Genomic DNA, 14,176 nt, shown 5'->3' with positions numbered 1-14,176 from the left:
AAATTGTCATGTTTATAATGAGTAGAAAATTGTTTTGTACAATATTAAAAATTATGTAAAAAGCTTTGTTATGTAACGCAGAGTTTAAAAGTTAAAACTTTTTAAGTGCTTCGTCGTCTGATTTATCTTTTGAGAGATTTCTACAAAAAATGTCTTTTAATAAAATAATGCTGTGATGATAGTAAATAAACACATCGCGCACCTAATAAGCAAAAAAATACCCCTAGCATCCGCAGCAATTAGTCATGGATGTTTACGCGTAATGTTGGATGGAATTTGGAAGCCTTTGTTTTAAATATACATACCTATTTGTACAATAATTTATTATAGTTCCTAGATAATGTGGGTAAATAAATATTATGTACGTTATTAATAATTCAAAACCACAAATACAAACTGGGAAACACTTGTTACTGAGAATGAACGTCAATAACGGAAAACATTTCTTAAATAATCCTTTTATTAATATTTTCCTGTGATATTTTCCATAGATATTCCACTGAAATCACAAAATATTCCATTTAAAGGAAATTTAATTTATATTGCCTAGGAAGTCCTTTTATTATTATATTTCCGGTGTAATGATAAGTGGGTCAACAATAAAACTTAGAAGTGAAAGTAGTTAATTTCTACACAGGAAATAAAACCTTTTTACTTAACAATTTAGAGACGTCATACATAAAATAATTTTAAATTGGAATAATTAAAATCCTAATTACTCTGGCCTGTGGCTGCTGGTATTTCTGATGTATTACTTAGCCACAAAGGCTTTCAGGAAGATCCTCTTTATAAGGAAGTTCTAGATTTTCACACAAACCTCAAAGGCTCCGTGGGAGTTCGAAACTCAAGGTTTTATAAGATCTATATGTAGATAGTAGAGTGAAGACAAACTTGAAGTGAAAGTGTGAATAATAAATAGGAGACCAGATATTGTACCCTGAGGGACACCATAAATTCTAACAATATTATTTAATCTAGCCGCTCGTTCAGGCATCGTACATTGAATTTTAAATAGGTAGTTATAATAAGTTAATAATTGAGATTAGGTTAAAGCAGACGACAAAGTTGCAGAAAAGGCTACACTAGTAAAAGTGCACATCATGTGTATTACGTAAGTATCGCATGTTATTAGAGTCACACAAGCGAATTGAGATAAATGAGATCAACGGTATTGTCTGAAAACAATTAGCAGAGATAGTACACGTTTGTGTGTTGTTTGTTAGTCATCAAATGTTTACATCATGGTTTTAGAGGAAATGAGAGCAAGTACGGAGTACATATTTTACATTGTACAAACGAGGGTACGGTATTCATTCATAAACGATCCATCTTTGTGTTGATTGAATCAACACACTTTGAAAGTAAAACAATAATTTGAAATAACAAATTTTTCAAATAACAAAAGTGAAAATAATTTGGAAAATCCAAAAGTGCACGCCTCATAATTTTTTTTAAATAAATATTTATTAATTATTATTTTTGTTTATTTAATAACAATTAAACCACATCGAATCAGACCCTGAAAAATGAAAGGGTTCTATTCCTGAGCATACTCAAGCGTAAGAGAAAAAAAAAGACTCGATTAGTAAAGTATTTCGGTCGCTATCGTGTTAACAAGAAAAAGGATCCGCACATACAGACACACGGACGTCCAAGACAGAACTTTTTTAAACTGTTTTTTAACTAGTTTAAATAACAAAAATGACATCAAAAATATCATGAACGTTAAAAATAGTGTTTTTTCTTAATATGTGTGTGTATGTATTATCCTACAAGTGCAATGTATGATACATAAAGACATTTTAAGTTTGAAAAATCAGATGTGTTGCGCGAAGTGACAGTAGTACCACAGTATTACCATTATTTCCTACAGTAGTGCGACGAATGTACTTGTGCAGAGAAACGGAGGGGAACTGGCGGGGGTCGGGCGACGCGGGCCGCGTAAAGCAAACACGCTTAGTTTGCTTTACCTAGCGCGAAAGGATGACGCAGTCGTATTTTTTGTGTAATAATTTTATTATACATAGGTACTTACATATTCTATTATGGCGCGCACAAACTGTTCGGTTTACGGATGTAAATCTACATTGAAATCCCAGAAGGAAACAATATTTCATAAAGATTGTATTAATTAGGGATGTAACGATACATGATTTTGCCGATACGATACCGATACCGATATTTTTAGTAATGTATCGGCGATACCGATACCGATACCGATATCGATGGCTTGGTAGAAAAATAAATAGTGAATTATGCATAAAAAGTTACCAACATTTAACAGAGACAACTGTTAATCGTATTCTTTTAAATAAAAATGCCAAATCAAAAAACAACAAAACCATTTATTTTAGTATTATTATTTTACGAAGTCAGTTAAACTTTAAGTAATACACATACAATCAGTACCTAATAAAAGTTTACTATAATTGGTAGAGTTTTTTCAGAAAACAAAGTGCGCACGCGCGGGCGGCCTGCCGCATCGTTCATTGGGCGCGGATTTTTGAATTATTTGATATCAAAAGAATTGGTTGTTTGTAAAGTAGGCTTACGCTCGAGATGTTTACGTGATAACATAATGCAGTGGCAGCGCTCGAGATGAAACGGGAGATCGGTCCGTCTCTCTCTCATTATACCTGCGATCGCGCTCGTGAGGTTTTGGTGTGACACAAGTTTATGAACATGTCACCCGACTAAAACGATTTTAAAAACGTTATCACGTTAAAAATTAAAAAAATTCAAAATTATTTATTTCTTTCCTTTACATAAACAAATTTGTGATTAGAACACTCCTAGTAAGCAAATAAAATGCTTGTGTCAGGAGGTTCCGCTCTTCCTTAACACTATTACAGAAACAGAAATAAAACAATATGAATGAATACAATGCAAAAACATAAAAGAAAAGAAATAATTTAATAAAAAAATATCGGTATCGGTTGATTTATTATCGGCGATACCGATATATCGGCTTGCCGATATATCGGCCGATATATCGGTATCGGTATCGGTATCGTTACATCCCTAGTATTAATTGTATCTGTTGAATTAAAATCAAAGCTATGTAGGTATATATGTTGTCCTCATTATTTTCTAATCAGATTGTACATCCCAATGCGAATGCATTACTTAGTTAAATGTTATAATATACAATTAAGAACATCCAAAAATAAAGTGTCCACGTAAATAATATTTAGCAGTGCAATATCTGTAATTATATATTTATGAACAAATAATTACATCAGATTTAATAATCGCAATTATTTTGAATGTACCTACATATGAATAAAGATTTCATCATAATATTAATAATCACAATTGTTTTATTTCCCATTTGTTGCAACACTAGCGTATTTTCGTGTGGCAGCGTCATTACCTACGCTAGCGGCGGCATCGCGCGACATCAAAGGCGATTCCTTACTGTAGGAAATAATGGTAATACTGTGGTAGTACCCACCTCAACGCTTCGCTTATGAGGCGTGCAATAAGTCTATATCCAATTTCTGAGACAATTTTAAGCAGATATCAAACTTAAATTTGATAGTATTTTTTTACGTATGACTTCTGAAGTCCTAAAGATACATATAATTAAGGACGATACACATATATGTAGTAAGTAAAATTTAGGTTTCTTTCCAAAGTCAGAAGTAGGTAATAAAAATGTACATAGACTATTAAAATTATCTTAATGTTCTAAAAGAATTAGGTATTTGACATTTGTCTAGGTTAAGGCTATAAACTTAATTGATAGACACTTGTTTATTCCTTGTACTAAATTTGTCATTTGTTCTGCTTCTGCGTTTTGTCTCTTAAAAATAATAAAACCCTGTTTTTAAATTTGATCTCATTTTGATATTTTTGTAGATAAAGGTTCTACACAGATGTGGTAAATATTGTATTTAAAGATATATAATAAAATTTCACCCAGTTTTAGAGTAGGGTAAAATTTTACTTATAGTTCACATATCCACGTTATACTCAATTAGAATTTAATTCATTTAGGAAATAATCTCGCAAGCATACCCATTGATAACAATTGATATTTTTTACCTTCAAAACAATTTTAATTAGATCGCAAATTGATATTCACAACTAAAACAATGACACAATAATTAGGTTACAAAATTAAATTTTGTCATATTGAAAGCAATGTTTTAATACACTATATTATGAAAAACAATAAAACATTATTTTAATGACCTAAAAGTCGCTGAAAATTCGTGTCCATTTATTACGATATTCAAATTCGCCATACTAAGTTGGCAAACTGTTGCCAAACATTGCAATACAATAATTTTTGAATGGAGAAAGTTAAAATATTTCATAACATTTATATGAAATACTTACTATTAATTATAAAAATATTTGTTAATTTTAATATTTTACTTGCTTTAATATTAAAATTGTTTTTTCATCATGTTGCTAATAATTTATTGTAGTATGGTATTACCCAGTAAACATCGTACCTTCATCACTCATGGGCGTAGCCACGGTGGGGCAGGGTGGGGCACTTGCCCCACCCTGGCTCTGACCTGGAAGGTACCTAACCAAATCTAAAAAACGTAATTATCTAGGTACTGACTACAAAACTTAATATCCGTTAAAAAATTCTCACTCGAAAGTTGTCAGGCGACACAAAAAAAATGCGATCCAAACAAAAAGCTTGCGCTTCTATGTTACATGATTTAAACCACTTTTGGTGCCAGAAAAAGTAGTGTTACCCCATTCAAAGCTGTTTTTATAGCCAAATTCGCACTAAATTTCCCATCCAATTTCACTTTTGTTTTAGGATAAGTTACTGACCATAAAAGCACAAAATGCTGACAGATCCAGGTGGAGCTACGCTCGCAATCTTACATAAAAGTTTTTGGCCGATATCTCGGAAATTATCCATTTTAAGGCAAAAAGTATTAGGAAATTTTTTTAGGTAGTTAAATTTTACATCTTTTATACTTTGTAAACTTTATGTAAAACTTTCCGTTTACGATTTATGGCCTATTTAATGAGCCGGTTAATCATATTTGGCAAGTAACTCTTTAAATATTGGATTAATCAATGAAATGCACAGGCATTAATATATTATACATATTATGCATTATCCATTTATTAAGATTACTTTATTTGAAACTTTTTTTTTCTAATGCTTTTTGAGTTATTTAACGTTTGGCGATATTAAATAGTAAATTTCAAGTTTCCTATGTATGTTTCGTATATATTTCGTACAACTAAATAATATTGAGTAGTTATTTTATATTCGGATGCAAAAATAAAATTAAGGAAAATATTTTAAAAAATGTATTAAAAATTTACTATAAGTAAAAAAAAATCAAAAATTTTGCCGAAAATCCACTTGCATTGGAAATTTCTTCTTCGTTTTTATTACATCCGTAAAAAAAACTTTTGGTCTGCCACGTCATCCGCCGAGCGGTGGCATTTGGCATTTCTACATTATACGTGGAACAACTCAAAAAATATGGGCACTAGAAAAAAAATTTCAAACAAAACTTGTATAGAATAAAGTGACCTAAAAACTATGTACATACATGCATTTTATTCATTAATCCAATATTTTAACGATCAACCGGTTCATCAAATAGGCCATAAACCGTAAATAGTAAGTTTTACAAAAAAATTTACATGGTATAAATTATGCGAAATTTTACTTTCTACAATAAAGTCTAAGCAACTTTTGCCCTAAAGTGGATAGTTTTCGAGATATCGGTCAAAAACTATAAATTGCGAGCAAAGTTCCACCTGGATCTGTCTGCATTTTGTGTTTTTATGGTCAATAAGTTACCATTAACCTAAAACAAACATGAAATCGGAAGTGCAAGGTTTTGCTTTATTTACTGAGTTATTTAAAATGGTTTATTTTTCTATTTACATAGACCTATATTTTATGGTAAAAAGGAATCATATTATTGTATTAGACTGCTGATAAACTATATAATATAGGGTTGAAATTTGCAATATAAACGGCTGTAGGTATCTTCTGTTTGTTTTGATTTATTCATTATTATTTCAGCTTGATACCGCCACGCGTTCTTGAAAAAAAAGGTATTTTTAGACAGACAGAAAGACGCACAACAAAGTCTGCCTGTCGGTGTCAACACACTTTTTCTCAGGAACGCGTAGAGTTATCAAGCTGAAATTTATATGTCTACGGTCTCTTAAAGCTGTGAAAAACTCAAACTTATAAGCCAACGCAATCAAAAGATACAGCCATTTTATGCTGCAAATTATCGCAAATTTCGACATTCACAAGGGAATCAAAACCTACATTACTTCCCGTGAACACAGAGTCTTGAAATTTGGTTAAAAGCAATGTCTTATAGCACAGATAAAGGAAAAATTGCTAAAACATACATTTTAGAGTTACAACATAATAAAAAGTAGGTTCGTTCGGAGCCCTCGGTGCGCGACCCCGACTCGCACTTGGCTGGTTTTTTTTTGCCCCACCCTGTGCCCATGGTTAGCTACGCCCATGACATCACTATATTATATTTACATTGCCGCAAAAAAACATTTAAGTAAATAGATGTGCTGGGATTTAATTCCACTTTAAGGAAAACCCCTGATCGCTTAAACTATTTCTTTATGTACCTACTACTAGTACTACCACATGTAATATAATACTATACTACTACTATTACTATAACTATTAATACTGACGTATCAAAGGGGAGCAGTTCGGGAGTCCCGGGAATAAACAGAGGGTCCGGGACCCCATGAACATGCAGATAGACAAGTACATTATTTATCACTTCAAATAGGTACACCAATTACATCTTATCATAAAACACCAAGGTTCTAACAATAAGCATTTCAGCCAAGGCTTTGCAAATGGCCCTCATCACCTAACAGCCTAAATCCACTGAACAACTAATCTAAATGCCTATAAAACGTTTTTACCGGTAGTTATGTCATGTATGTCGGTCTAGTGGCACCATTGTCATGCCTTTTATACATTTCTGGGTTGTTACCTACTAGTTTTTGTAAAGTTTGGTGTTATGTTTCGATATGGAAAAAAAGATTACAATGGTGACTAATGAAATTGAGATCGGGTCATAAATATATATATAGGTAAGATAGTTAAAACAAAAACAATAACTAAGATCGTAACAATAAGCGTTTAAAATATTTAACGTACTTATCAGACAAAAAAGATATAGATTATTATATCGAATTAAAAGCTTTGATCATTTATAATCTAACTAGCTTTCCGCCCGCGGCTACGCCCGCTTTGTCTAAAACATAACAAATTATTGTATACTAAAACCTTCCTTTTGAATCACTCTATCTATTAAAAAAAACCGCATCAAAATCCGTTGCGTAGTTTTAAAGATTGAAGCATACAAAGGGACATAGGGAAATAGGGACAGAGAAATCGACTTTGTTTTATACTATGTAGTGATGATACATTATGTTAATAAAGGTCCTACAGTAAAAATACAGTCACAGCTTACCTGGAAATTTTAAATGTAAATCCTTATGTAAATCCTAAATATAACATTTAAATCTTACAATTATTAATTTACATAAATATTTCTAGCACACAATAATTTAAACACGCATTTGTTCCAAGCTCAATTCAAAATTGGAACATTGACTTCGTTTCTTTTTTTTTCTATTTTTGGCCAGAATTTTATCCTTTATGAATAAATTAAGCTTAAATTAAGTATTTAGAACGCGGTCATCGTTTAAAAACAAACAACAGATGTTTTATAAATACATTTTATCTATGTTTTTTTTCTCCATTAATTACAGTATGGTACATGGCGGAAGCTAAGCTGATCCACGCTATGCAACCCAGACACCATGACGGTACAAGAATAAAAAAATAGTCTCACAAGAACTGCGTCTCTTAAAATGTGTGATGCAATATGATTGAGTTGAATTGAAACATAGAGGGTCAATAAAATGTACGAATATTATCATACCTATTGGATAAGTTAATTAGCTTTTCCTTGAATTTTCTTTAAATTGCATTATCAACACCCTCCTAGTAGGTTCATGCATTTAAATCTCGCTTCCCAGTTTACATTTATTTATTTAAAAAAAATATAAATAATGATTATCTTCACATATAATGACCATAAAAATATGCGCACAAATTTTCAGAGAACAGCGCAAAATGCGCTAATACGCTAACCTAAAAGCCAACATTTTGTACCTAATTAGGATATTGTAATTTATTACTATTACATCAGTACACTATTCTTTGGTTATAGTATACCTTAGAGATGGATTTGTAAACAAAAACCTTATATACAAATAATGACGTCACAGGTGTAATATTAAACAAACACATACGATTAGTAAAATAATATCGTATCGTGTATTGCACGCGTGTTTTCACCCGTGAGAGAATTGGCTTACGTGCTTTTTGCTTTCCCTTCCATTGTGAGCCTATATTGTCTTGTTCATATAAATTGTTCACTTTGTATGATGTACCTATCTAAGGAAATGGAGGTTTAAATTTTAATATGGTATATTATATCGTTTAGAATGTGAAATAAGCACGGTTAGTAATGGAAGCTAAAAATTATGAGAAGAAGCATGATTAGTTTCTTGTTTCTTTTGAATACAATGTTTTTGTTCGAATTTTCTTCGTAGGCTTTCAAATATAAGCTACAAATTATTATTCAGTGTGCTTTCTTTATAGGAAAATTTGTACTTACATAAATTACATTTGAATTAAATAAATAAACAACTCTCAACTTTATATTATCAATTTACGTTGCTCTATAACAAACTCTCCTATGGTAGTGATGCCATAATATATAAGTACCTAAGTAATAAATTTCGAATAGTAATTGCTAGAGATACAGAGAAAACGTTTAACCCGTCATTAAATTTAAAATTATGTACCTATTTTAGAAAAAATCAATAAGGGGATAATGATTTAGCACTTTATGAAAAAATTATTTTTGTCATGTTATCTTTATCTATTCTATCTAGTATTGGACTAATATAGTACGTATTATCATCGGTGTTATATTTTGTAACTTCCAATGTAAGTTCTCTTCGTACCTATGTTCCATAAATCGTCCGGGTGAGCATGCAAGACGGCCTAAGTAACATTTAATAAAAATTTTGTTAGTGGATCTATTGTCCTCCAAAATGTTCAGTTAAGTTCGTTTATACTATAGACTATAGAGCTTTCATTAACAATGACGAAACCAGTCGACACACAGCACATATTAGTTATTACCTACTAATTTACTAAAGTCAGTTACTACACAAAACACATTATGTAATGGCACAGACTAATAATAATATACTACGTATACAAGTAATGGTAACGCATTAATGTACCATAAATAACAATAAACAAAAACCAAAGCCATTAGGAAAGACAATCTCGCTTACATCTGTAAGCATCTGCATAATCTAATGCAATAATATTTACCAAGTATTTCACATTATAATCGCTTGAAGTGATGCAGTGGTTCGTGACCCTTGAATTGGCAATGTGCTTAGTAATAACAACCATAGATTTCGCATAGATTACAATAATCTACGGTGAACTAGCAATAGACAGTGAAACTGTTTGTTTCGTCACTTCAAGTTCAAAGATTAGAGATCGATCACTGAACTTGGCGGAGCGTTAAAAGTTTGAAATAAGATAATAAGTTTAGATGTTAAATTATTGTTAGTTGTTGTGATTTTTTAGGAAAATAATTATCATTGAGTTTACGCGAGCAACGTTGGGACATTTTAAAGAATTACTATCACCATTATACGTCATAATATTATGCTCTGTTATACTGCATTGTACTAAAAAAAACCGTGCTATGTGTTTCATACATATTCTAAAATAAGTAAAAGAAGACGACACTGCATATTAAATACTTACTTACATACCCAGATAAGGAAAACAAACAATCACGAGATGCAGATCTCGTTAGATAATTAAATCACAATGCGGACACGGCGCGGCGCCACGTCCAACAACATCCAATGTATTATTTATGGTGCATCTTCATATTACGTTTATTACGCATATATTATGAAATGAACTAATTATATTGTAAACAGGAAACCACCTGAGTGGTGACTGGTGGCTATGAGGCACATTACCTCCTCCCTATAAAGTTATAAACTTATAACCAATTCGGCGAGCTTTTACTTTATAAATTAAATTATTTAAAAAGATTTAAAAAAGATTTATGCAATGTATTTATGTGGTTGGTCGCGACAACATACCTAACATAAGTATTGTTATTGTGTGTTAGTCACATATTTTTGAGGTGTATTTCACAAGATATCACTAATTTACTACAACGAATTGATACAATTAGAAAATATTATATCGATGATCGATAATACATTATCTGTAGGATGTACCTATCTAAAACTACTACATTCTATTCTTCTTACTTCATTTACGTTCATGCAATAATTTTTAAATCAATGCAATTTTTCAATGAATTATAAAATACAATATCTTGCTCCACTGCCCGCTAATCAAATAATCCAACGATTCGTGATAAAATTTCACCTAGTTATTAAATAAGATGCTGCAATCAGCTAATATTCAATTGAATATCTTGATTATAGAAATAGTCATTGTCCAATAATTGGGTAACGAATGAATCACACTTTTTGTCATAATTTTGTTAATAAATATAATAGCGGGGCAATTGTCACGATAGAATAATGGTAATTATATTTTATAGATTCACCGCAACTGCTAGGTTCTTTAGTATATTTATTTCTGTAAATTAATATATTGGGCGGTGGCACCTGGATTTTTCAGTAACTAAACAAATAAGTGATACCGACAAATACATAGGTATATGTATCTATACTAATATGTATTATAAAGCTGAAGAGTTTGTTTGTTTGTTTGAACGCGCTAATCTCAGGAACTACTGGTCCGATTAGAAAAATTCTTTCGGTGTTGGATAGCCCATTTATCGAGGAAGGCTATAGGCTATATATCATCACGCTAAGACAAACTGGAGCGGAGCAATGCGGGTGAAACCGCGGGAAACAGCTAGTTATGGATAAGGATATTTTATAAAGTTCTATAGCAAAGCTTAATCGAGCTTTTATTAGGCTTTTTGAACTTTACCATCTCGGTATCTGTGAATATATTATTTGTGCTCATTTTCTGTATAATACGTAGTCTTTCTTTATTCTCACACGTCAAACTTGTATATTTTTGAGCCTGGTGAGATGACCCACTGTATATTTCCTACGAAGCCACGTGCGACAACCTGTTGCTCAAGTTAAATGGCTCAAATAATATGATGAATTATATCCATAATTGCCTCTATTGTTACACGGTCAACGTCCCTCAAGGTAATGTATGGCGGAGGATAACGGTGCTAATGTGGGTCACTTTAACGGGACCCCAAATATTGTACGGTCATTGTGTTGATATCGATACTATGTGGGTGTCTTAGATTATACGACACGCTTTTATAATTATAGATTGATGATGTTTAGATGCTGTGGCCTAGATTGAATTTGTAGCAAATTAATACAAATTTATCAGCGGAGTGAGAAAGTAGCTTAAATGTCAAAGTAAAGGTAAACTTTCTATGATTAAAGAGTGATTTTATTATTCAAAAAATTTATAAATGGGTGTGAATCATGGTGTGAATAACTATTTACTACAGCGAGGACATAGATATTTTTTATACCGGAGTGTTAACTTTTGGAATTGATACTTTGGCTCAAATTTCAGAGTGACTCAGATGTAATCTGGTAACAATTATGTCCTTTGTCTGTGTCCTTTTGTTCAACTTATACCTACATTTCACTAAAAAATGGTTTTAATTAAGCCATTCTTAGGTACTAATATTATAAATGCAAAGTAGTCTGTTTGTCTGTCTCTTCTTGACGTCTTAATCACTGAACCAATTAAAATGAAATTCTGTTAAGAGATAGTTTGAGACGTTAGAAATTACTTAAGATTTAAGTCACGATAATTATTTACTTTAGAGGTTTATAGTAATCAAGATCAAGATTGTAAGGCTAAAGGCTATGTATCATCACGCTAAGACCAACAGGAGCGGAGCAATGCGGGTGAAACCGAGGAGCACAGCTAGTAGGTAATAACTATAATAGACTGTGATAATAGATCTACGCTCGTTTTGTCCGCGGTTGAATCCGCGGGGCATACCTAGTAAGTTAGTAACGAATTGCCAATTACATACATCAATGCTAACCACATGCACACTGTTTTGATAAAAATTTCAAAATATCTTCGTCCGAATTAACAATGGTATTGGTTTATTAAAATATTAACTTATGTTTATTTAATGGGTATTGTTCACGAATATAGATTTTTTGTTATTGTTTCATTCGTCAGTCAGTGCCAGATTAATCAAATTTGTATATTATGTAACTAAAGCCGAATTAAATCAGTTCGATTGATTTAGAGGTTTTCATACAGTACAGTAACATAAATAAGTGTAAGTTTTTTTAAAGTGCTTATTAAAATAATGATAATTTAGCATATAATATTATACGTAAATTAGGTAATATTTTTTGGCAAACTGAAAATTAATCCCAAGGAAATTCCTTCAGTAGGCCCTGAAAGCCTATCTACAAAAATTGCCGTTTATTGAACAATAATATTGTTGCGATTGCCTTACTTCCCCCGAAATTTGAGTCAATTTGTATTTAAAAAAAGTGAACTGAGAAATTTATTTCAAAACTAACCGGCACCACCCGGCATTGGCAGTATGATTTCTTCCTCGATCTTCTTGCAATAGATTAATAAAGAATGCCAACTATAAATTGTGTACAAACTACATAATTCACTAAAAGTTGAAATCAGTATACCTAGTTAGTTTCAAAAATTACCACAAATGGATTTAAAAGATAGGTACAATTATATTATGACAATATAATATTTATATAAATTGTATAGTATGACAATTGAGAAACATTTGTATATTGCACATAATGTATTCAAATTCGTTTTATTTTATCAGCATAAAGGTTATTATGATGTTACCTACAAATGCTACCTATCACAAGGTTTTTCGCTAGTTAAGATAATTAATAAGCGTAACCCTCGTTTTGTCTATTGTCAAGAATTTTATTTAGGTACCTACTTACTCATTAGTGCCATTATATTATTATTATGCAGTTGCATCCATTTTCATATAAACCAATCAAACAAACGTTTGTAATAATTAAGGTTTTAAAAATTAAAACTTTAAGTATACTTTCTTCTTTCTTCACAATATCAGAAATTTGCGGGTAGGATATACCTACCGAGTTGGATGTTTTGATTAAAGTTCGTGTAAGTTTAATATTGTTCTATAAATTGCCTACATACAGGAATATCTTTGCGAATTCTCTTCATTTCAATCATACAAGCTACTTTCAAAATATATAGACATATATTAAGTAAACATTAATCGTTCAGAAATACACAAATTGAGGGTAATTCAAAACTCACCTTATACTTCATGTTTAAAATAATTCACAAACACTCAACAAACTATGTAAAAATTATGATTTATATATTTTTCAATAATATCAAAAATAATATTTACAAAAATATACAGAAACTTTTTCGCGGCGAACTCATCCGATTGTCTTTTCGCGGTAACTTCAACAGCCGCGCATGCGTTCTGTGCAGGCGCGCGACAATGGCTGCGCTTCAGCTGTGTCAGTGGTTTTGCTTCCCCGCCATTGAGGTGCAACGACCCGTGATCTCAACATCACAACTTCTTTCAGCCGGAAAATTGTAAGCAATGTATAAGTTTAAGGTACGTATAAGCGACATGCGTTATTGTAATGAGTTTGGAAAAAAGCTGAAGCTTAAGGTCATAAGTTAAATATGGTGTGAATTGTGATTTGTAGATATGGGATAGATTTATTTATCGATTTGTTTATACTTAATATTTAAAATGGATTTGTTGATACTTATAAGAATTCGCCTGCTTTGTGCATACATAGTTAGTTACTTATGTACAATTTTATTTTAAGTTTTTTCGAGAATACAGTTTCTAACAATTCCTTAGCACTAAGAAGTCATAGAGATAGTATGTACTATAAGAAGTATAGGTATTTGAACTGTAGGTACTATAAATGGCCCATGTAAATTCTGAACAGTGTAGATTTCTGTAAGTAAGCGATTCATATTCAAATATTCATAAGAATATTCATAATACTAGTCTGTGATAATACATAGTTTATGTATAGGCAT

The 14,176-nt window shown here is 31.4% G+C and overlaps 1 protein-coding gene across 1 annotated transcript in view; it reads right to left on the bottom strand.

Annotated features, from left to right (window-relative positions):
• The window catches only part of LOC149902597 (neprilysin-11-like), a 47,067-nt gene extending 33,429 nt beyond the window's left edge, over positions 1–13,638 (bottom strand). Inside the window, exon 1 of the mRNA XM_090109940.1 lies at positions 13,424–13,638. Coding sequence (XP_089966066.1) covers positions 13,424–13,435 — 12 coding nt within the window. The 5' untranslated portion in view covers positions 13,436–13,638. The remainder of the gene's footprint in view (positions 1–13,423) is intronic.
• Between the last annotated feature and the right edge of the window lie 538 nt (positions 13,639–14,176).

This window comes from Colias eurytheme, chromosome 15 (genome assembly GCF_061535395.1).
Source record: "Colias eurytheme isolate Ceu_HAF_F1 chromosome 15, ilColEury1 Martin Lab GWU primary, whole genome shotgun sequence".
In the NCBI taxonomy this organism is placed as follows: Eukaryota; Metazoa; Arthropoda; class Insecta; order Lepidoptera; family Pieridae; genus Colias; species Colias eurytheme.
The sequence above is the reverse complement of the archived record's forward strand: the minus strand, read 5'-3'. Positions and strand labels throughout refer to the sequence as shown.